General features: G+C 50.5%; 5 protein-coding genes across 5 annotated transcripts; 3 read left to right on the top strand and 2 right to left on the bottom strand.

The window, feature by feature from the left end:
* Positions 1–212: 212 nt before the first annotated feature.
* ENH_00064400 (hypothetical protein) lies at positions 213–1190 on the top strand (the record flags this gene model as incomplete). Its single annotated transcript, XM_013582201.1, has 1 exon — positions 213–1190. The coding sequence occupies one exon, from the start codon at positions 213–215 to the stop codon at positions 1188–1190; it is 978 nt and encodes a 325-aa protein (XP_013437655.1).
* Positions 1191–2743: 1553 nt separating this feature from the next.
* On the bottom strand, positions 2744–3286 carry ENH_00064390 (hypothetical protein, conserved; the record flags this gene model as incomplete). The annotated part of the gene is made up of 1 exon (XM_013582200.1): positions 2744–3286. One exon carries the CDS (start codon positions 3284–3286, stop codon positions 2744–2746), a length of 543 nt encoding a protein of 180 aa, XP_013437654.1.
* A 920-nt stretch (positions 3287–4206) lies between these two features.
* On the top strand, positions 4207–8663 carry ENH_00064380 (hypothetical protein, conserved; the record flags this gene model as incomplete). Its single annotated transcript, XM_013582199.1, has 4 exons — positions 4207–4715; positions 6291–7291; positions 7619–8019; positions 8313–8663. 4 exons carry the CDS (start codon positions 4207–4209, stop codon positions 8661–8663), a joined length of 2262 nt encoding a protein of 753 aa, XP_013437653.1.
* A 3570-nt stretch (positions 8664–12233) lies between these two features.
* On the top strand, positions 12234–14824 carry ENH_00064370 (leucine rich repeat protein, putative; the record flags this gene model as incomplete). Its single annotated transcript, XM_013582198.1, has 2 exons — positions 12234–13078; positions 14623–14824. The coding sequence occupies 2 exons, from the start codon at positions 12234–12236 to the stop codon at positions 14822–14824; spliced, it is 1047 nt and encodes a 348-aa protein (XP_013437652.1).
* Positions 14825–15561: 737 nt separating this feature from the next.
* ENH_00064360 (hypothetical protein, conserved) lies at positions 15562–19103 on the bottom strand (the record flags this gene model as incomplete). The annotated part of the gene is made up of 4 exons (XM_013582197.1): positions 15562–15637; positions 16032–16117; positions 16679–16909; positions 18915–19103. 4 exons carry the CDS (start codon positions 19101–19103, stop codon positions 15562–15564), a joined length of 582 nt encoding a protein of 193 aa, XP_013437651.1.
* Positions 19104–23386: the final 4283 nt, after the last annotated feature.

Genomic DNA, 23386 nt, shown 5'->3' with positions numbered 1-23386 from the left:
AGCCAGCAGCACATGCTCCCTAGTCTGCGGCATGGGCCCATCCGGCGCAGAGACCACCAACACCCCCCCAACAGCAGCAGCACCACCACCACGACCACCAAACAGCAGCAGCAGCAGCAAACAGCAGCCCCCCCACCAAACAGCAGCAGCAGCAGCAGCAGCAGCAGCAGCAGACCTGTTTGGCCAGCAGCACGTGCTCCCTGGTCTGCGGCATGGGCCCATCCGGCGCAGAGACCACCAACACCCCCCCAGCAGCAGCACCACCACCAAACAGCAGCAGCAGCAAACAGCAGCACCCCCACCCCCACCGCCACCAAGCAGCAGCAGCAGCAGCAGCAGCAGCAGCAGCAGCAGCAGCAGCAGACCTGTTTGGCGAGCAGCACGTGCTCCCTGGTCTGCGGCATGGGCCCGTCCGGCGCAGAGACCACCAAGACCCCCCCGTCCATCTGGGCCGCGCCCGTTATCATATTTTTGACGAAGTCCGCGTGGCCGGGGCAGTCGAGGTGGGCGTAGTGGCGGCGGGCGGTGGCGAACTCGACGGTGGCCGCGCGGATGGTGATGCCGCGGCGGCGCTCTTCGGGGGCGGCGTCGATCGCGGCGTAGGGGCGGAAGGCGGCGAGGCCCTGGGCCGCGAGCGCCCGCGTGATCGCCGAAGTGAGCGTTGTCTTGCCGTGGTCCACGTGACCAATGGTCCCCACGTTCACGTGCGGCTTCGAGCGTTCGAACGAGCCGCTCGCCAGCCACCGACGCGCCAAACTGCTGCTGCTGCTGCTGCTGCTGCTGCTGCAGCGCAGCGGCTGCAGCGCACGCAGCCAGCAGCCGACGCGGAGGCCGCGCAACGCACTCGCAGCACTCATTCTCCGCTGGGGGCAACACGAGAAAAAGTTTTGCGGAAAACACCCAAAAATTCAGCCAGCCACGCAGCCTGCATGCACGCCGCATGCAGCGCAGCTGCAGCAGCAGCCGCTGCAGCAGCAGGCACTCAGCCCCACCCACCCCCCGCGCCGCCGCTAAGTCGACGTTCTTTCGAGTCCAAACGTAAACTCGAGTCCAAAGGAACGGAGTTTGCAAGTCGAAGCGCTTTGCCTTCCCATTTGCTGCTGCAGCGGCGAATCTGCACGGCCCGACGGCCGCTCGCCGCTGAGCTGAAAGCTGCTGCTGCTGCTCCTTCTCTTTGGCTGCAAATTTGAGAAGTGGGAAACCGGCAAATTCAAACGAAAAAGAAAAGCTCAAGCGGCGCGGCCATCCGGCCATCCTCCGACGCGCTGCTGCGCTTCCTGCTGCTGCAGTGCAGCTTCGCCGCCTGTTGCTTCGGCCGCGGCCTGACAAAGTGAAGGCTGCTGCTGCTTTCTCTGCTGCAGATCTGCCAGCCTAAGGAGCTGCCACCAAGTACCAACTGCCGCACTACTTTCCCCTCACGTGTTCCCCCACATCCGCCGCGGGCTGAACTCTTCGCTTTTGTGCAAAACGCACGCACAGGCGGATTTGTGCAAAAGCGACCAACAGAGCCGCCGCTGCTGCGAAGGCTGCAACAGCACATTCAGTCGAGACATTCTACATCGCCGCGCACTACAAACAGCAACGAGCTGCACGACTGCCAAACCCTCCGCTGGGATCACGCAGAGCACTGCAGAGCGTAATCGATACATCTGCGCCTTCAAGTTCAGAACTCATGAACAAATGCAACGGACATCGGAAAAATGTATCGACAATGTCAGTTCAGCATGAGTAGTACTCTTCTTTGAGAAAGCGCGCACTGGAGCACTGGATAAAGTATGGATATATATTTTGTAGTTTACAACGTGCCAGTCCTCCTTTCCGTAGTAATGCCAGGAAAGCCGCCACGAAACATCAATTAGCTAGCGCAACAAATGGCAGGCTTGCTTTTGAAGGAACCGAGGTTCGTAGTTCATTAAATGGAAGGAAACGTCATCCCGTAGAATAATAAATTCCGAATTCATGAATGGCGTATTTGGAGGAAGGCGGTTTCTCTGCACAGTACGCGATAACCCTTCCTTCCCATGCCTCACTGAAGAAGCAAGGAAGAAAAAAACCCACACCTTCTACTCCCACACACTTTGAATCACCCGAACCAGTATCGCGGCTTAGTGTTCAGTTGAGCTACAGATAATGTGCGGAACACGTTTCAGAGCGTGCAGTGATGGTGTCTGGCAGATGCAGTTAGACACTATGGATTCACCTGCAAATAAGTGTTGAACGGTTGTGTCTGCACTGCGGACGCTAGGGAGAAGCTGAAGTCGCTGAACATATTTTCATATCACGGCCTGAGACTTGGTGGACGTTCTCGTGCAGCGGGAAGGCAACGGAAAGATGAACTATTACGAGAATTAGCAGCGGGTGAAGAGAGGGATCTTCAAGTTGACTTGTCTCTCTCACAGCGAACATTCATATTTGAAAAGCGTTCAATGGGTTTTCTAGTTGTGGCCACTTGGCGCTCTACGGAGCGTCTAATGAGAGGCAAGAGTGGCCTTTGGGTAGACAGGTATGCGCTGCGCAGTGCAGGCGAAGCGTAACGAGCACAAATGCAAGAGGCTCGTGAAAAGAGAAGGGTTGCTTTGACCAGGGCTTTCCGAGGCCAAGGCGACGAGTGAACCTGCCGAAGGCTAGAGCCTTACGGCTGCGGTTGTGGGTGTCAGCGCGAAGATGCCGCTCCTCGGGCGACTGCGCCGCGGTGGAGGCTGGAGCGCATAGCAGCAAGCGCGGAGGGGTTGGGGTCGCGGACTCAGAAGCGGTGGGTGAAGTCAGTGAACTTCTGGTTGAGCTCCATGGAGGCGACGGCGTGGACAACAGGCTCGAGGACGGAGCGGACGCGCTGGCGCAGCGTTTCGTAGGCGCCGGAGAGGTCGCTGAACTCAGTGAGGTCCTGGATGGTCTTGCCGGGGGAAATGTCTTGAATGCGAATGGCCTTGAGCTGGTCCAGCTTGGCAGAGACGTCGAAGGTGGAGGCGAGGAGCTCGTAAATGCGGTCCATCGGCAGCATGTCCTTGACGGACTTGGTGTACCCCGCGACGGTCTCCTGGATGCTCGAACTGCCTTCGCTCAGCGACTCCGCCAGGTTCTTGGGCCGCACGCTATCGACCACGTGGGACACTACGTGGTTCGTGATGTCCACTTTGGAGTACGACTCCACCGTGGCTTGCAGCGCGACGAAGCGCGCCGACAACTCGTCCCGCGACTTGCTCGCCAAGTCCGACAGCCCCTCCATGATCTGCTGCGGGTTCTGCGACGTGAACTTGTCGAGGGTGCTTCTTGAAGCGTCCAGCATCTTCGCGTGGCTTGCGTGGGGGCACAGTGTTCAACACGGTAGCGGCGGCTCGCGAACTTGACTGAACTCGCAATTGTGAGAGTTGCCAACAGTGTTTGCGTGGGCCAAACTCGCTTACCTATATCGATGTCGTCAGTGAACACTCACGTACTCGCACTGCTGTAGATTCATCTGTTCGGCAAATAGTGATCGTCGGACGAGCCTCTGAGCGCTGCGGTGTCTGGACACCCCGCCACTCGCGCTCCGGAACTGTGCCTACACCACGCGTCCGCGGCTTTGCCGGCACGTCCCGGAAAACAGTCCAGAAAACTGCAACTAACAGTGAAACGCCTCAGTCTAGGCAGCTTTCTAGTCCGAAAACATCTCCGTCACACCTATTCGCTCAAGTTTCCCTACCGCCGGTCCCCGCGCGGACGCGTCACTAGACTTGTCTGTTGTACAGTCTCAGCCACTCGTAGAATACTGCACTTACTTCGCTACTTAAACACCTATACCTAAAACTGTAGGATTTCAGTAATTCTCTGGTGCAGAGTTTCCCGCTAGCCTTCTGGCAGTTGTCGCACAGTGGTCCAATGGTCCAGTTTGTTGGCGCCACTGATAAGGGGTGATCTGCAGGGAAAGCAGATAAGGGATTGCCTGAAACCCCTTCAAATACATTAATTTTGCAAAAGTTTTGATTACTGAGGAGAACCGACGGAAATTATGGAGAAACACACAAGTATCTCGTACGCCCGTACACGATGGCGCCACCAAGCCTCTCTGGGGAGGACTGCATGCAGTCCAGCAGGCATTTCGCGAATTTCCGTGGGCCTTTTGCAGTCGTTCGAAGGGAATTTCTGATGGCCAGGCATGAAAAAGCTGCATAAGAAGTGTCTGAAGGCTGATTGGAAGCCCGTGCGCGCGGGTTAGGAAGCCGCGAGATGATATCCCCGAGGCAACTTGAATACTTGATGACCGAGTGGGTAACGGCGTCTTTGGAAGCAATAATTGCGCACCGGCTCTTCCCCTTGATCGGCTCGCCTTCTGGAAAGCGGGTGAACGTGCTTTGCCCGACGCACGCGTGGGGTGAGCTGGAGCTGGCCCTTTCAAGCGGCCCGGGCGCGTCGGAGTGGGAGGCGACTGGCGGAGAAGGAGTCGGGAGCGCTGCGGGGCAGTGCAGCCGGAGCTGCGGGAGGCCGCTGCGGAGCGCGTGTCAGTTTTCCGCGGAGTTCTCTCCGGAGTCGGCGCGGCACTTCCGCGTGGAGGTGCCGCAGCTCGAAAGCCTGCGGACGGCGCTTCTGTGCGACCCCAAGTTCAGCTTGCAGCGCTGCTGGCAAATCCGAGTGGCAGTGGGGCTGCGGCTGCCGGGGGCGCGCGGGGCCTCGCGGGCGAACTCGGAGAGCGGCTTCGAAGACGCGGACGCGGGCGAGGGGGCCCCGGCCCTGCGGCTGTGGGGAGGCGAGGGCGGCTCGCGCAGCGGCGGCCGCGGCAGCCAGCAGCTGCTGCGGCCAGCAGCTGCTGCAGCAGCTGCTGCAGCAGCAGCAGCGGAGGAGGGCCCCGCGGGCCTCTGTCTCGAGCAGTGGGTCCTCAGCTTCCAGCCCCTCTCCTCCCCCGAGCTGCACTCCAAGTTCGAACTCCGCAAGCTTTGCACTGCCCTCAAGGGGCTGCTCGCTGCTCTTCACTTCCTGCCCGCCCACTCCGCCCTGCTGGCCCTCGCCGCTGCGAGGGCCCGGCCCGGCCCTTTGCTGCAGCCCGGGCCTTGCGTCGAAGCTGCAGTCAGCGCCAGATGGACGGGCAAAGCAGCAGCAGCAGCAGCAGCAGCGGCCCGCCGCGGCAGAGGCTCGGCAGCAGCTGCAGCGCCCTGGCAGCCGCTCGCGTCTTACAAGTCCGACTTGGAGGACTCCCTGGCTTGTCTGCTTTCCGGCGAAGAGCCGCGGGGGAACTTCCCCGAATTCCTGGCCCCCAGCAGCAGCCCGGCTTCGACTCCCCACAGAAGCTCACCCCTGCCGGCTCCTGCTGCTGCTGCTGCTGCTGCTGCTGCTGCCCTCCGCAGCGCCTTTCCCCTGGGACCGCTCGCTCAGGGCCAGGGCCGCGCGGCCGCGCTCAGCAGCAGCAGCGCAGCAGCTGCTCCAAACGCTCTTCTGTGCTGCAGCAGCAGCAGCAGCAGCAGCAGCGGCGGCGGCGGCGGCGGGCTGGCCAGGGGAGAGGCGGAGGCCGCGGGAAGCCTCGCGCCTTACTCTGAAGACGCGGCGCTGCTCTGCAGCACGGCCCCCGTCTTCAAGCCCCGACGCCGGCGCAAGCAGCAGCAGCAGCAGCAGCAGCAGGAGCCGCAGCCGCAGCAGCGGGCGGGTGGAGCTGAAGGCGAGGGGGCGTCGTGTGGGCCTTGGGGCAGCAGCAGCAGCGCGAGCTGGGGACGCAGCAGCAGCAGCAGCAGCAGCAGATTGGAAAGCCGGGAGCTGCTGAAGCTGCAGACGTTTTTGGGGGTTTTGGAGTGCAGCGTGAAGTTCGACGAAGAGCTGGCGCAGCAGCTGGAGGGCGCAGCAGCAGCGCTGGAAGCTGCTGCTGGCGGCCTCGAGGGCTTTCAGTCTTTGGCGGAAAGAAGTTTCAAAGAAGTTCTGAATGAAGGAGGGGCTTCGCTTTCGGACTCGGACATTTGGCTGGAGATGAGCTGTCCGTACACCCCGCTGGAGGCCGCGGCTGCGCGCCCGCTCGAGCGGGCCGCCGCGGGGTCGCAAGCAGCAGCAGCAGCAGCAGCAGCAGCAGCGGGGCAGCAGTTTGCTGCTGCAGGCGCCCGAGACCCGAGAGCTGCTGCAGCAAAGGGAGTTGCTGCTGGCATTTGGCAGGCGCTGCTGCAGCGGCCTGCTGTCAAGCGGGCCTACCGGCTTGCTGCTTTGCCGGTCTACGGGTTGGGGCTGGGGCCTTTTCTGGAGAAGTGTCCTCCGCGGGGCCTTCTCAAGATTCCCGCTGCTGCTGCTGCTGCTGCTGCAGCAGCAGCAGCAGCAGCAGCTGCAGGGGGCCTGCTCAGCAAGCGGGGCGAGGGGAGCGGCGCGGGGCGCCCCGGCGGGCTTCCCCACGGGGGGCTTCCGGAGGCAGCAGCGCCTCCTCTGGCGCAGCCCCGCAGCAGCAGCAGCAGCAGCAGCAGCAGCAGGAGCGGGGGGCGGGGCGGGGCGGAGAGGGGGGCCGACGCGCGGGGCGACGGGCTGCTGTCGGAGAGCGAGTTCAACAATTTGGACGAAGAGCTGCTGGCAGCAGAAGGCGAGGAAGAGATGTTGGAAGAAGAAATGAATTCTGAAGACCGGCTGCTGCGCGAAGACGCGGAGTTCAGCAGCTTGTGGCTCGACAGCAGCAGCAGCAGCAGCAGCAGCAGCAGCTGTCTGTACGCCGCAGCTGCGCGCGCGCAGGCCCCGCGGCTCTCCGCGCCCCCCGCTGCCGCTGCTGCTGCTGCTGCTGCTGCTGCTGCTGCTGAGCACTGCAGCGCGACTCGGAAGCCTCCGCCGAGTCCGCAGGAGCTGCAGCAAATTCGAGAAAGCCTCCGCAGCTTTTTGGCTTCTCCCGCTGCAGCAGCCATCTTGCAGCCCCTGGGGGAGTTGGCCGCGGCGTTACAGTCGCTGGAGGCTGCTGCGCGGGCCGGCCTTTTCGGCTTTGCAGGCGAAGAGGGCGGGGCGGGAAATGCCGCACTTTTGGAGGCAAAAGACTCCAAAAAAGGGCCTTTTGGAGCGCCAAAGGCCCCTTTTTCGGAAACAAAGGACAGCTTTCCAGGCCCCCAAAGGGCCCCCTCTTGCTGCGGACTGCCGCGCCGCGTTTGCTGTGCTGCTGCTGCTGCGGCTGCGGAGAAACTCGAGCAGCGGGCGCTGCGGGAGCTGGCGCTTTCCGAGCTCGACGTGGAGATCTTTGGCTTCGGCAGCAGCGAGCTGGAGGCCCAAAAGGAGGAAACGTTCGGAAAAAAAGACAAAGGGGGAGGCGGAATAAGCGGGTCTTCTTCGAATCCGGAAAAGCTGCAACGCGCCAGCTCGATCCGGCCCGTGGGTGAGAGCTCTTGGCAGCAAAGTGCCTTCTTTTCGCGAAACACGGAGGCAGTTGCTTTTATTTATTCATTATTACTTCTGCCAGGCCTTTGGAGTGCTTTGTTCCGGCGCCAGACACTTGCAATTTGCTGCTTTCCAGTTCTGCATGTTGGGGTCTTCGCGGGGAGAGGTGCCTGTACACCTGGACTTGCGCTCATTTGCACTTTTGTTGCACGCGAATGCAGAGGGCTGATCGCGCAGTTTTGTTGCTGAAAAGGGGATTTAAAGGTGAATTCAAGAAAGGCCTTTTGTTGTTGCTGTTGTTCTGTCTTTTTCCTCTTCTTTGCAGCTCCTTATTGTCTGCTTCCCGCGGAATCTCTGGAGCCCAGCGCTGCTGCGGAGGAGGACTTGTCTTTTTCTCTTTTCGACGAAACTCTTTGCGGCATTTCTGCGGAGAAGCTGGAGCTGCTGCTGCAGGAAGAAAGCGAATGCAGTTCCACTCCCGGCGAGTTCGTGCAGCAGCAGCAAGGCGCAGCTGCTGCAGCAACTGCAGCAGCAGCTGCTGCTGCTGACGCAACTGCAGCAGAAGCGCACAGAGGCCGGGACTCAACGCTGCAGCAAACAGAAGCAGCAGCAGCAGCAGCAGCAGCAGCAGCAGCAGCAGAAGAAGAACAGGCGAATGGCAGCGAAGCGCTGGGAAGCTTGTGCGGCTCTGTGGAGGACTTGGCGAAGGCGCTGAAGGCCTTTGAAGTGCGGCTTTAAAGAATAAGACTTTGGCTTTGAAGCAGCAAATTAAAATGCAAATTTGAATTTCTGAATTGCAACAAAAGTCTCCAAAAGGCGCTGTTTGCGAATTTGAATTTGAACACAAGTGCTGCTGTTTGGCATTTGAATGCTTCTTTGAAGTGAGCTTTACAGGGAGAAGTTGGCATTTAATTAATTAATTCTTTTATTGTTTTCTTTTATTTCTTTTGCTGCTGCTCATCAGGAAATCGAAAACGACTTCAAGTCCGCGGGATTCATGGGCCTCTGCTAGCCGCAAGGCCAAAACGCCGAGGAAGCAAAAAGCGAAAAGCCCTTATCCACTGCAGCAGCAGCAGCTGCAGCAGCAGCAGCAGCTGCTGCTGCTGCAGCAGCAGCAGCAGCAGCAAAAGCAGCAGCAAGCTGAGGAGGCTGTCTTTTTCGCGTTGCTTCTGACATTTGCGTCTTCTGTTTGCAGCAAATCAGTGCATGCTCTTCTGGGCTTTTCAAGTTGTTGTTTGTTTGGTTTAGACTTCTCTTTTTCATTTGCTTTTTGTATTTTCTTTTTATTTTCTTTTTCTATTTTCTTCTTTTATTTTCTTCTTTTCCATTTTTGGACTCAACTCACAAGACGCGCAGTCTGGCCTTTTTAAATATGCTGACTTCTCTCTGGCCTTTTGAAGCTTTAGAAACAGCCTGCATGTTTAGTGATAAGTGAACAGCAGCAGCAGCTGCAGCAGCAGCAGCAGCAGCAGCAGCAGCAGCAGCAGCAACTGCAGCAAGAGGGGAGAGTACGGTTCACATTTTTTTCTCGCTGTTTTCGGGCCTGCTGGGGAGGTGGCCATTTGCCTTGCTGCTGCAGCGCAGCAGTGCTGCTGCATGTGGCTTCTGCTGCTGCTGCTAGCACTTTTTGTCTTCTGCTGCTGCTGCAGCTGCTAACACCTTTTGTCTCCTGCTGCTGCTGCTGCAGCTGCTAGCACTCTTGTCTCCTGCTGCTGCTGCTGCAGCTGCTAGCACTTTTGTCTTCTGCTGCTGCTGCAGCTGCTAGCGCTTTTGTCTTCTGCTGCTGCTGCAGCTGCTAACACTTGTTGTCTTCTGCTGCTGCCGCAGCTGCTAACACTTTCTGTCTCCTCCTGCTGCTGCCGCAGCTGCTAACACTTTTGTCTTCTGCTGCTGCTGCAGCTGCTAACACTTTCTGTCTTCTGCTGCTGCTGCAGTTGCTAACACTGTCTTCTGCTGCTGCTGCAGCTGCAAACACTTTTTGTCTCCTGCTGCTGCTGCAGCTGCTAACAATTTCTGCCTCCTGCTGCTGCTGCAGCAGCATGCGCCTGCTGCTCTTTTTGGCTGCCGCAGCTGCATTTGCAGTGTACATACACCGTACGTAAGCCCGCAAGAACAATAAAAGGAATATTATTTTAATGGCAATATATCACAATATATATTTTCAATATATATTTTATAAACTCTGTTTGCAAATATTGCAACTTGTGAAAGAATATTAATATTACTGTGTCACTGTATATATTTTATTGGCTTATATTGCAACTTGCTGCTGCAAATGCATGCGCGCAGCAGCAGCAGCAGCAGCAGCAGCAGCAAAGTGAACTTAGAAAAGTGTTTTGTCTTTTGCTGCTGCTGCTGCTGGTCCTAAATCTGCCTCTGCGGTGTACGTACACTGGAGACTGGCACTGACGCAGCGGAAGTCCCAAAAGAAAAAAATTAAATTCGTTTTCAGTTTTCTTTTTTCTTCGCCTTTCTTGGCGACGAACAACAAATGAAGACTCAGTTAATTAATTAATTTAATTAATTTAATTAATTAAATTAATTAAATTAATTAAATTAATTAATTAATTGGTGGAGTGCAGCTGCTGCATGTTTTACCTGCTGGACCTGCAAAGCGGAGAAGAACTTTTGCGGCGAAAGCCGTGGGGGTCTTCATGAAATTTCAGGAATGGAATTTTGCATTTATTTGAATAATTTAAAGAGTTTATATTTCCAGTTTGCATTTAATTGAAGAATTTAAGGAGTTTTGATGTTTAATTTGGCATTATTTGAGGAATTTAAAGAGTTTTGAAGATTAATTTAGCATTTAATTGGAGAATTTGGAAGTTTTAGGACCTGAATTTGGAATTAAATTGAAGATTTTGGTGCATTTAGAGGCTGCATTTGGCACAAATTTGAAGAACTTGAGGGTTTTAAATGCCAAATTTTGCACAAAATTGAATAATTTGATGCAAATGGAACCTGAATTTGGCATTTAATTGAAGAGTTTGATGCAAATGGAACCTGAATTTGGCATTTAATTGAAGAGTTTGATGCATTTAGAACCTGAATTTGGGATTAAATTGAAGAATTTGATGCATTTAGAACCTGAATTTGGCATTTAATTGAAGAATTTGATGCACTTGGGACCTGAATTTGGGATTAAATTGAAGAATTTAATGCACTTAGGACCTGAATTTGGGAAATAATTGAAGACTTTGCTGCAATTAGAACTTCCATTTGGATAAAATTGAAGCCTTTGCTGCAATTAGAACTTGAACTTGGATAAAATTGAAGACTTTGCTGCATTTAGAAGTTGAATTTGGATAAAATTGAAGACTTTGCTGCATTTAGAAGTTGAATTTGAATAAAATTGAAGACTTTGCTGCATTTAGAAGTTGAATTTGGGATTGAATTGAAGACTCCGCCGCACTCGAAGTTGCCCTTGGGACAAAATTGAAGAAGTCGCTGCAATTCGAAGTTGAATTTGGAGTTAAGGTGAAGAAAGTGATGCAGTTAGAAGTTGAATTTGGGATAAAATTGAAGAATTCGAAGCAATTTGAAGATAAATTTGAATAAAATTGAAGAATTCGAAGCAATTTGAAGATAAATTTGAATAAAATTGAAGACTTTGCAGCAATTCGAAGATAAATTTGAATAAAATTGAAGACTTTGCAGCAATTTGGAGATAAATTTGAAATAAATTGAAGACTTAGCAGCAATTTGGAGATAAATTTGAAATAAGTTGAAGACTTAGCAGCAATTCGAAGTTGGTTTTGCTGCAGAAGTGCAGCAGCAGCTGCAGCGGCTCAGTTGAGGGGCTGCTGCGGGGCGCCGCGGAGTTCGGGCGGAATTGTTTTGTTGAGGAAAGTTTGAAAGGCCATTTGGCCGATGGCGTTGCGGGGGCTGAGGAGCTGCTGCTGCTGCTGCTGCTGCTGCTGCTGCTGCTGCTGCTGCTGCGGGCTGGCGAGGGGCAGCAGGCAGGCGAGCAGCAGCAGCAAGAAGAAGGCCTGCATTTTAGCAGCAGCAGCAGCAGCAGCAGCAGCAGCGGGGAAGGAGGGGCGGGCTTTTGGGCGTTTTGGGGAGAAAGGCAAATGCTAGTGAGAGCCTCGGGAGGGCCAGAAGGCGGAGAGCAGCAGCAGCAGCAGCAGCAGCAGCACGGCGCAGGCAGCAGCGCGCAGCAGCAGCAGCAGCAGCAGCAGCTCTTATAGGCAGATAGGCGCCTGGCTTTCGCTGCTGCAGCAAACGCCGAAGCTGCGCTCCGAAGCCCCGACTCCTCCCATATGACTTTATTTGTCTTTATTTGTCTTTTTTCAAAAACTAAATCCGAAAAGTCTAAAGAGCTGCGGCGAAGAAAGCCGCAACTGCTGCCTCTGCGGAAGGCGACGCCGAGCACCGCTCAGGGCTCCCAGTTCGATGTTCTCCGCGGATTCGCCGCTGTTTTGGCCACTTTCAAAGTCCTTTAAGTCCAAATCATTTAATTATTTGCATTTATTTGCTTATTTGAACTTCAAACCCCAGAAAACGGCGTGTTCAGGCCGTTGCTCTTGTGGGGCGCGCGAAGTGACCTCCGGGGCCGGGGAGCCTTAGCCTCGCACGAGTCCAGTCCGCGGGACTCTTCGAAATGGACTTTAAATTAATAAAAACAGTTTTTAAATAATAGCGCTTTTTTGCTTGCAGTTTTGCAAAAGAAATTCCATTTCCAGTTCAGCTCGTGCGGCGTTCGCGGCGCTGCCGCCGCTGTACGTACACCCGAGGCAGCGACGCAAACTCGAACAGCGCTTTCGCCTCCAAACACTTTTCCATTTCCGAAACTTTTTCCCGAATTGGCATTTTCCTCCAAAGCAATTGCTTTGCGGAGTGTTTGACCCTGTAATCGCACGAGAAAGTCTTGAATTCAAAAAGTTGCAAAGAGGAATCCGCACAGTTTGAAAAAGAGGGAAAGCTGACTCCAATTCAAAATGCCAACTGCTGCGCCTCACCGCTACACCGTGTCAGTGCCCGGCCCTCCTTTGGACTTTTCTTTTCGCAACTTGAGCAGCTTGTCGGACTTGAACATCGACGGCAGCGCGAGGCCGGAAGCAGCAGACGCTGCGCTGCAGCAGCAGCAGCAGCAGCAGCAGCAGCAGCAAGCGGGGGGCGCCCTCTCTGCGGGGTCCGCGTTGCTGCTGGAGCCGGCGGACGCCGCGTCGCCGCCGTCGGCCGCTGCAGCAGCGGCGGCCGCAGCAGCAGCAGCAACAGCAACAACAGCAGCAGCAGCAGCAGCAGCAGCAGCAGGCGGGAGAGCCCGCAGGTCGGTCTCGAACTCGCCAGTTGTGCGCAAGTCCGTTTGCCTCACGCGCAGCGACCGAGTGGTGTCAGTTTGCTGCTTCGGGCTGAAGAGCAGCAAAGAAGCAGCAGCAGCAGCAGCAGCAGAGAAGAGCAGCAGCAAGCAGCAGCAAAAGGTGCTGGTGCAGCGACACACAACAGCAGTGCGCCTCAACAACAACTTGCTGCAGGAGGCGCCGGGGCTGGGCCTGCTGCTGCGCGGGCTGCTGCAGCAGCCGCAGCAGCAGCTGCTGCAGCAGCCGCAGCAGCAGCTGCAGCAGCAGCTGCAGCAGCAGCTGCTGTGGCTGGACTTGTCCTTCAACCGCTTCCAAGCCATTCCTGCTGCTGTTGCGCAGCTGCATGCGCTCGTCTGTCTGTACATACACTCCAACCAAGTCCTCCAGGGCTCTTCTCTTTTCTTTTTGCAACAAAATAAATCTCTCAAGTTCTTCACTCTCATGGCCAACCCCGTCGAGCTCCTCCTCGGCAAACAATACAGGTCTCTTTGCTGCACTTTGCTGCTCTTTGCCGCACTTTGCTGCTGCTTGCTGCACTTTGCTGCACTTTGCTGCTGTTTGCTGCACTTTGCTGCACTTTGCTGCTCTTTGCTGCACTTTGCTGCTCTTTGCTGCTCTTTGCTGCACTTTGCTGCACTTTGCTGCTGTTTGCTGCTGCTTGCTGCTGTTTGCTGCACTTTGCTGCTGTTTGCTGCACTTTGCTGCTCTTTGCTGCACTTTGCTGCACTTTGCTGCTGTTAGCTGCACTTTGCTGCTCTTTGCTGCACTTTGCTGCTGTTTGCTGCACTTTGCTGCTGTTTGCTGCTGTTTGCTGCACTTTGCTGCTGTTTGCTGCACTTTGGTGCTCTTTGCTGCACTTTGCTGCTGTTTGCTGCTGTTTGCTGCTGCTTGCTGCTACTTGCTGCTGCTTGCTGCTGCTTGCTGCTGCTTGCTGCTGCCATTGATTCCTCTTTGCTGCTGGAGTTGCTTTAAAAATGGGCGTCCCGTTTTTCGGGTGTACGTACACCGCAGATGGCCGGGGCGTTTGCCCGATTTGCGTCTCTTAAATAAATGATCATTTTTTGTTTTATTTCTTTTAAAGAAATGAAATATTAAAACAAAATACTTTTATTAAATTAAAAAGTATTTTATTTCTTTTCTCAATTCTTTTTTGCTTCTGATTTTACTTCCCGGCCCTTCCTCGCCTCTTCGCATTTTGTTGATAACTTCTTTAAATTAATATTTCATTTGTTTGCACTTTGAAGTTCATTTATTTGTATTTGATATTCTATTTATTATTTATTATTTATTTATTTATTTATTTATTTATTTATTAATTTATTTATTTACTTATTTATTTATAACTGCTGCCGCCAAGAACGAGAAACTGCTTTGTTGAGATCGCGTTTTGTGGTGTACGTACACCCCGGCAGTGCGAATTTTGTGCAGCGGAGAGTTTGAATTCTTTTGTGGAATTGTTTTATTTTATTTTGTGGAATTGTTTTATTTTATTCTTTTTAGAATGCAATTATTGTTTTATTTTGTTATTTCATTTCTAAATTGTCAATTCTTTTTTATTTTCATGCACTTGCCCTCAAGTTCAACCATTCGAAGGCTCTCCAGTCAAGTTTCAGAATGCTTTCTCCCTCATTAATCAATCCAATAAATAAATAAATAAATAAATAAATAAATAAATAAATAAATAAATAAATAAATGATTTGCAAATGCATCTTTCAATTAATTGATTTAATAAATAAATGAGTGAAGAAACAATTCAAAATGCATCTTTAATTCAGGTGTACAGGCAGCTAAAGGCCCCACAGAAAGACCACTCCCAAACAAACAGCTGCCCACTTTGCATGCATTAATAAAAAGTAAAATAAATAAATAAATGTACAAACATGCATTTAATTGCGCATTTATCGACAAACACAGACCTAGAAGTTGGCAAGAAGCAGTTTGAAACGCCTCAGAAGCCTCCGCTGCTGCTGCTGCTGCTGCTGCTGCTGCTGCTGCTGCTGCTGCTGCTGCATGCGTGGCTCGCAGGCTGACAGTGTTGGCCGCTTTGCCTTCCCTCAAAGCCCTCGACTTTTCGCCTTTTTCTCCGGACGAGCGCAGCGCCGCCTCCCGCCTTAACCCCGAGTTGATTATCAAGCGAGCTGCCAAGCAGCAGCAGCAGCAGCAGCAGCAGCAGCAGCACCTGCAGCAGCAGCAGCAGCACCTGCAGCAGCGCAAGGAGCGCCAGTAGCCTCAGCTGCAGCAGCAGCGCCACCGCACTCGAAAGGCAGCGTTTAGACGCAGCAAGACCAGCAGCAGCAGCAGCAGCAGCAGCAGCAGCAGCAGCAGCAGCAGCAGCAGCAGCAGCAAATAAGACTAAGGGTCGATGCGTCTGCGGGGAGAAAAAGGAAAGAAGAAGAGACGGGAGAAAATAAAAAAGAAAAACTTGTTTTGTCTTTTGCTGCTGCCCCTGTACGTACACCGGGGAAGCGACGGACACGCGCTGTGTCTGTCTTTTCTTTTCATTTATTTTATTTCTTTTTTTTCACTTTTCTTTCTTTTGTCTTTTGCAAACAAAGAAAGAAACAAACGGCACTTTGTCTCGGCTCAACAAACAAATCCGGCCACGCCTCCTGCTGCTGCTGCTGCAGTGCTGCTGTCTGTAGCTGCTGCAGCAGCAGCTGCTGCTGCGGCTGTGGCTCCACACTAATGACAATCTTAGGCTTTCCTCTCAACGACATTCGCACCTTGATGTTGCTGCTGCCGTCATCGCTGCTGCTGCTGTTGCTGCTGCTGCTGCTGCTGGCCTGCTGCTCCTCTAGTGAGGCCTCTTCTGCTGTCTCTCAACAAATGCAGATGTCTTTGAACTTGTTTAAATTTGTCTTTCTTTCATCAATCCCGCAACTCTACCTATAATGCATTTAATTATTTATTTTTTATTTTTTATTTATTTGTTTTTTATTTATTTTATTTCTTTCCTTCCAACACTCAAATCATTGCCATAAACTTCTGCAAAGACTCCAGCTGCTTCTCCCAAGACTCTCTTTCTTCCTTTGTCTTGAAGCTGCAGCAAAACAAATAAAATAAAACTAATTAATTAATTAATTAATTAATTAATTAATTAATTAATTAATTAATTAAGTAATTAATTAATTAGTTACTGAGACTATTATGACTTAAATGTTGCCTGGGGAGTTAATTGAATTAAAAAAGAAAAAGAAATTAAAAGCATTAAATGAATTGCAAACATTTGCGAAAACAAAATTAAAAACATTTCAACAAAAAAAGATGCAGAAGCAGCGCCACCAAATCTGCAAAACAACTTCAAAACGAATCAATTTATTTATTTATTTATTTATTTTATTTATTTATTTTATTTATTTTATTTATTTATTTATTTATTTAATTTGTTTTATTTATTATTTGAATTAATTGTTTCAAATTAATTCAAAACCCACGTGAAGGAGAAAGTCGTCGGCGAAGGATTGTTCACGTTGATGGTCAACCCCTTCGGGTTGTCTTGCTGCGCCTTGACAGAAGTGATCTGCAGCAGCAAAAAGGAATTTAAATTTGTTTTTAATTTAAATAAATACATTTTAATTTAATTAATTAAAATAAATAAAAGAAAGATCCAAAAATGCCGATTCAAAAGTCCTTTTCTTGAATGCACTTGCATGCGCGATCTGGTGCATGCAAGGCTGGATCCAAAGCAGTGCAACAGCAGCAAACAATAAACCCCAAACCCCAAACCCTAAACCCTAAACCCTAAACCCTAAACCCTAAACCCTAAACCCTAAACCCTAGTTGCCTATTCCTGGTTACAGCGTTGCAAAGAAAGGGTTTGAGCAGTCCCTCCCGCCCCTCTCCGCGGCCTTCCCGCGCCCTCATGCACGCCCAAAGTGCAAACATTAGGGTTTAGGGTTTAGGGTTTAGGGTTTAGGGTTTACTTTTTCCACGGGCAAAGAGCCCACGGCCTTGCCCTTGCCGCCCTCGCCGGAGTGCCCCTTGTACCCCTCCCCTCTACCTCTACTCGTGCACCTCCCAAACTAGGGTTTAGGGTTTAGGGTTTAGGGTTTAGGGTTTAGGGTTTACTTTTTCCACAGGCAAAGACCCCACGGCCTTGCCCTTGCCGCCCTCGCCAGAGTGCCCCTTGTACCACTCGACCTCCTTGCCGTCTCGCGAGCAAGTCACTTTGACGGTGGCGTTGAACAAATGCGTTTTCAACTTCACGATTTTCGTCAGAGACCGCCGGTAGGCCAGCAGCTTCTTTTGACGCACGTCGCTCGTCGTTAGCTGCGAGCCAGCAGTCAAAGACTGTTAATGGCAGAATGGCAAACTGTTAATGGCAGACTGTTAATGGCAGAATGGCAAACTGTTAATGGCAGACTGTTAATGGCAGACTGTTAATGGCAGAATGGCAGACTGTTAAGGGCAGAATGGCAGACTGTTAAGGGCAGGTAATGGCTGTTAATGGCAGAATGGCAGACTGTTAAGGGCAGGAATGGCTGTTAATGGCAGAATGGCAGACTGTTAATGGCATGGAATGGCTGTTAATGGCAGAATGGCAGACTGTTAAGGGCAGGAATGGCAGACTGTTAAGGGAAGGAACGGCAGCCTGTTAAGGGCAGGAGTGGCAGACTGTTAATGGCAGAATGGCAGACTGTTAATGGCAGAATGGCAGGCTGTTAATGGCAGGAATGGCAGACTGTTAATGGCATGCGGGCACTGTTAATGGCAGGAATGGCAGGAGTGGCATAAAATGGGTGTAACTGGCATTTCAAAGACTGTAAATGGCACGTTATTGCTGTTAATGGCAATAATGGCAGGAGTGGCACTAAAATGGCTGTAAGTGGCATTGAAAGCCTCTAAATGGCACGTTATTGCTGTTAATGGCAGGAATGGCATTAAAGTGCGTGTAAGTTGCATTTAAAAGCCTCTAAATGGCCTGTTAATGCTGTTAATGGCAGAATGGCAGAATGGCAGCATTTAAGAGCCTCTAAATAGTCTGTTAATGCTATTAATGGCAGGAATGGCAAGAATGGCAGCATTTAAAAGCCTCTAAATGGCCTGTTAATGCTATTAATGCTATTAATGGCAGAATGGCAGCATTTTAAAGACTGTTAATGGCCTGTTAAAGCTGTTAATGGCAGAATGGCAGAATGGCAGCATTTAAAAGCCTCTAAATGGCCTGTTAATGCTGTTAATGGCAAGAATGGCAGCATTTAAAAGCCTCTAAATGGCCTGTTAATGGCATGTTAATGCTATTAATGCTATTAATGGCATAATGGCATTTTAAACACTGTTAATGGCATGTTAAAGCTGTTAATGGCAGAATGGCAGAATGGCAGCATTTAAAAGCCTCTAAATTGCCTGTTAATGCTGTTAATGGCAGAATGGCAGCATTTAAAAGCCTCTAAATGGTCTGTTAATGCTGTTAAAGCTGTTAATGGCAAGAATGGCAGAATGGCAGCATTTTAAAGACTGTTAATGGCATGCTAAAGCTGTTAATGGCAGAATGGCAGAATGGCAAGTGGGGCGTTCTCGCCTCTTCCTCGTCGGTGTCGTCGAAGTCGTCTTCTTCGTCGTAACTGCTGACTTCGGTGTCTGCGGACTTGGCGGCGTTGCTGCTGTAAGTTTGGCGGCGTCTGCTGCTTCTTTCCACGGGCGAAGTGGCCTGCAGCAGCTCCAATTAACTCATTTAAATGCATTTGGCGGCTTTTTTTGGACTTAATGGAATTAATTTGAAGTAATTTAATTTAATTTAATTTAATTTAATTTAATTTAATTGATTTGTTTAATTATTTGCGCTTTTTCGGACTTTTTGGAGTCGTTTGAGCTGCCTAAGTCGCTGGGGAAGTGAATGCGAAATTCGGTGAAGGCAAAAAGAAGAAATGCATTTGGAAATAAATTCAAAATAATAAATGTCAATAAATACATCAATTGGTTTGAAATATATTCTTCTATTTAATGGCACTTTTAAATCGCATTTTTGCTGCCTTTAATGCCACTTTAAAATGCATTTTTGCCGCTTAAATGGCACTTTAAAACCCCATTTTGCTGCTTAATGGCATTCTAAAATAACTTTTTTGCTGCTTAAATGGCATTCTTAAAATCGCTTTTTTGCTGCTTAAATGGCATTCTTAAAACAACTTTTTTGCTGCTTAAATGGCATTTTAAAAATAACTTTTTTGCTGCTTTTAATGGCACTTCAATCTGCATTTTTGCAGCTTAAAAGGCACTCAAAAGTCGCATTTTTGCTGCACAAAAGGGCCTCCAGAATTGCTGCTGAAAAGACATTCTTGAAGCAGCACAAAGTGGAAATAAAAGTGCACAAACTCTACCTTCGGCACGGGGGCCTTCTTTGCTGCTGCGCCGTTCGCAGCAGCAGCAGCAGCAGCAGCAGCAGTTGTGGGGACGGCAAAGACGGAGGGGCTTTTGGGGTTTTCTGCATTTCTCTTTTTGGGGGCAAAGAGGGCGCCGTCGGGGGCCCTTTTGCCCCACCTTTCGAAGCAGCTCATCGAATTGCCCATTCTCGGGCTCTTTGGGCCTCAAAAACCCCTTTTTGAATCCCAATTGAGACGCAAAACCTCAAAAACTCCTTTCCACTTGCAAAGAGCGATTCGAAACATCCAAAAATCCCTTTTTTACTCCAAAATTCGACGAAGTTTCAGGCCGTTCCGCAGCGCCAGCAGCGGAATCCCAGCTGACGCTGCTGCTGCTGCTGCTGCTGCTGCGGACCGGGACCTCCTCGAGCGCCAAAAACGCAAATTAAAAGCCCTTTTGAATAATAATTGAATTTTTAAAGAGAAAATGGAGAAAAAGATCAAGTTTCCCGCGGTTTCGGCGCGCCGGGCGGTGTGCCTCGAGGCCAGAGCCCAGCCGCGCGCTGAACGGCGCCGCCGCGGAAAATGGAGCACTTTCTCTGGGAAAATGCCCACTCGGAACTTTTTAAAACTTTTAACTTACTTTTAAACTCCAAATTAATTCAAAATCTCCGCGAAATGCCCCCGAAGCTGCAGAAATCGCCACATGCCGCGGCAAAGCCAGAGGCTCACATCGGCTGGCGCCAGCCACTGCGGAACGGGAAACTCAGGTCCAAGGAAGCGAATTCGGCCGCCACTTTCCCCTTTTCCACTTTGCAAACAATTCAATTTATTATTTAATTCAATTTATTTGTTTAAATGAAGAACAGAAGTGCCTCAGCCCGCTGCCGCGTCGCCGGAAAGCCAGTGTGTTCGCAGCAGACTGTCTAGACACCCGGCGCTGCTTCGGGTGCAGATCCGAAGTTTCTGCAGCGCAGTTTTGCATTTAATTTATTTTGTTTTCTTTTAATTTTATTAAAAAAGAAAACTCTCCTTAATTGCATTTACGCGGACTCGCTGCGCCCCGAGCCCCGCTGCTGCACACAGCCGAGTGGTTCTTGCTTCGGTTGCACCAGTGGCCAAGTCCGCTGGAGAATTCGTTCAAAACAAATAAATTAAACTTTTAAAATTATTAAAAAAAACTAATTTAAAACAAATTAATTAAACATTTAAAAGTTATTTCCAAATTAATTCATTGCAGCAATTCTCTGATCATCTGGAAGTGCCATGAGTGCCTTTCAGTTCTCTTGCTTCTTTCCCTGCTGCTGCTGCTGCTCTGCTGCTGCTGCTCTCTGCTGCTCTCTGCTGCTGCTGTTGCGCTCTGCTGCTGCTGCTGCCTGCTGCTGCGGCTCTCCGCTGGTGCTACTCTCTGCTGCTGCTGCTCTAGCAGCCAACTTCAGGCTAGTAGCAGCAGCTAGCTGCAAGCAGCAGCAGCCAGCTGCAAGCAGCAGCAGCCAGCTGCAAGCCGCAGAAGCTAGCCGCAAGCAGCAGCAGCAGCCAGCTGCAAGCAGCAGCAGCAGCCAGCTGCAAGCAGCAGCAGCCAGCTGCAAGCAGCAGCAGCTAGCTGCAAGCAGCAGCGGCAGCCAGCTGCAAGCAGCAGCAGCTAGCTGCAAGCAACAACAGCTAGCTGCAAGCAGAAACAGCTAGCTGCAAGCAACAGCAGCTAGCTGCAAGCAGCAACAGCTAGCTGCAAGCAGCAACAGCTAGCTACAAGCAGCAGCAGCTAGCTGCAAGCAGCAGCAGCTAGCCATCCCCAGCAGCTAGGCAGCAGCTGCAGCTAGCCCAGCTAGCCACTATCAGCAGCTAGCTGCCGCCAGCAGCTAGCCACCAGCTAAGAGCTCCAGCAAAGCCTCACTGCAGCCCCTGCCTTCGCTGCCTTAGCTGCTGCTGCTGCTGCTGCAGCTGCTGTTGCTGCTGCAGCAGCAGCTGCTGCTGCTGCTGCATTTCCTGGTGACCCCCATTACGCAGCAGAAGCAAAGAACTGCCTCTTAACACCTCTTTGAGCAGCAATTAAGGAGAAGAGAAAGATAAATGAAGTATTGTCTGAAAATAAATGCAAAATTGCGTTTATAAATTATTTAAATGAAAAGAAATGACTTTCTCGAAGCCGCGCGAACCGGCGGACGGGGTGTACGTACACCGCAGCGCCCGCGCAAAGTGCAGACAGCGAGACACCCGAAGAAGTGGAATTGATTATTTTTAATTTTAAAATAATGTTTAATTCTATTTATAATTCTATTTTATTTATTTAAATGCATTAAATGCATTTAAAAGACTAAACCCTAAACCCTAATCTTTTGGGCTGTGTCTTTAGTTCTTTGTGCTTTTGTAGCAGCAGCAGCAGCCCAGACGCCCAGCCCCAAACCCTAAACCCTAAACCCTAAACCCTAAACCCTAAACCCTAAAACTGTGCTGTTTATGGCCTTGGGCAAGTTTTTAAAAATTTGTTTCTTCCCTCTTCGGGGGAGCAGCAAGCAGCAGGAGCCAGAAAAGAGAAAAATGAAAAAAAGGAAAAAAAGAAAAAAGAAAAAAAGAAAAATAGAAAAATAAAAATAAAATTTGGAGAAATAAACCAAAAAAGGAGACAAAAGAATCGACGAGACAAAAGACCAAAAAGAAACCTTCGCGTAAAAAGACAAAAAGATAAAAAGATTAAAAAGATGAAAAAGAGAAAAGGCAAAAAGATATTAAAAAATAAAAAGATAAAGAGGAGAGACAAAAGATAAAAAGATAAAAAGATAAACAAGAGCAGGAAAAGCATCCGCCAAGAATGAAGTAAAAACAAAAGAAATAAATAAGAAAATAAGAAATAAAAGAGAAATAAAAAAGGAAAATAAAAAAAGAAATAAAAAGGAAAAAAAGGAAAAGAAAATGAAAACTTAAGACAGCTGCTGCTGCGCCGCCGATAAATTTTGCTGCCGCGGACCAGTCGGAAACAAACGTGCTGCTGCTGCTGCTGCTGCTGCTGCTGCTGCTGTTGCTGCTGCTGCTGCTGCTACAGAGTTGCTGCCTTTGCGGCAGCAGCGCAGCAGCTCGCTGCTGCGGGACTAAAAAGGAGACAATTAAGAAAAAGAAATAAAATGAAAAAGAATTGACGGAGCAGAGGCTCCTGTCTCCCTCTGAGGTGTACAGACACCTCAACGCTTCGCACCCTTCCTGCAGCAACACAAGAAAACTCAGAAATTAAAAAAAGAAATAAATAAAAACCAAACTGAAAGACACAAAGGAAGCAACAACACTGCAAAGGGACACTTTCTTCATAGGAGACAGCAAATGCAGCAGCAGCAGCAGCAAATGCAGCAGCAGCAGCATATGCAGCAGCAGCAAAGGCAGCAGGAGCAAAGCGACAGCAGTACACGGAGCAGCATTAGAAAGAGCAATAGCAGCAGCAAATGCAGCAGTAGCAGCAAATGCAGCAGCAGCAGCAGCAAATGCAGCAGCAGCAGCAAATGCAGCAGCAGCAGCAAGCGCCATTGCAACAGCAGCTAGGAGAGCAGAGCCGCACGCAAAGAAGCAAAAAGGACCCGCAGCAGCAGGGCGCTTCGAAGCAGCAGCAGGCACTCACAAGCCGCTGCCCTTTCTGGCCTGCTGCTGCTGCTGCTGCTGCTGCTGCTGCTGCTTTGCTGCTGCTCTCTCTTTGTTTTTTCGCTCCAAAGAAGCTCTTATTCGCGTGGCGCAAAAGTAACAAAACCAATCTTCGTCAGCTGGCGGCGGGTGCTCGTCCGTGTAGCCAGAACACAGCCAATGGTACCACTGCAGGCAGCCTGCAGCAGCAGCAGCAGCAGCAGCAGCAGCAGCAGCAGCAGCAGTGAGTGCAGCAGCAGGGCAGGGGGAACCAGAGGGGTCTTAGGCTTCTACTCTGTTAGATTCCGCCACAAGTTTAGACACAACAACTGAAACAAAATAAATGAAAAAAAAAGAAATAAAACAAATAAAGTAAATACAATGAAGTAAATTAATAAGATAAAAACAATTCGCAACAAATACAGAAAATGGACAGCTGTGCAGATTCGCTCATTCCAGTTCAAACTCAAGTGGGGCTTTAACTGCATTTATTAAGTTGAAAAATCCATTTTAAAACAAACAGTTCAAATTGAATAAAACACTTCCAATTGAATCAAACAATCCAAATTAAACAATTCGGATTCAAGTAAACAATTCAAATTCAACAATTCAAATTCAATTCAACAATTCAAATTCAATTCAACAATTCAAATTCAACAATTCAAATTAAATTCAGAATTCAAATTCAACAATTCAAATTCAATTCAACAATTCAAATTCCAAACTCACAATCGCAGCCAATCCAGTGCAAACCATCTCCGGGGCCCCCCCCAGGAAGTTCTTTATAAAGTCCATTACAAATGGGGCAAAAGACCGGCTTGGGTTCATTGTCCCCTTGCAGGGGGCCCCCCTCTGCGGGGCCCCCGGGGGCCCCCGCGGGGGCCCCC

The sequence above is a fragment of the Eimeria necatrix genome, genomic scaffold, assembly GCF_000499385.1.
Source record: "Eimeria necatrix Houghton genomic scaffold, Enh_scaff587, whole genome shotgun sequence".
Lineage (NCBI taxonomy): Eukaryota > Apicomplexa > Conoidasida > Eucoccidiorida > Eimeriidae > Eimeria > Eimeria necatrix.
This window is presented reverse-complemented; position numbering and strand designations above follow the sequence as displayed.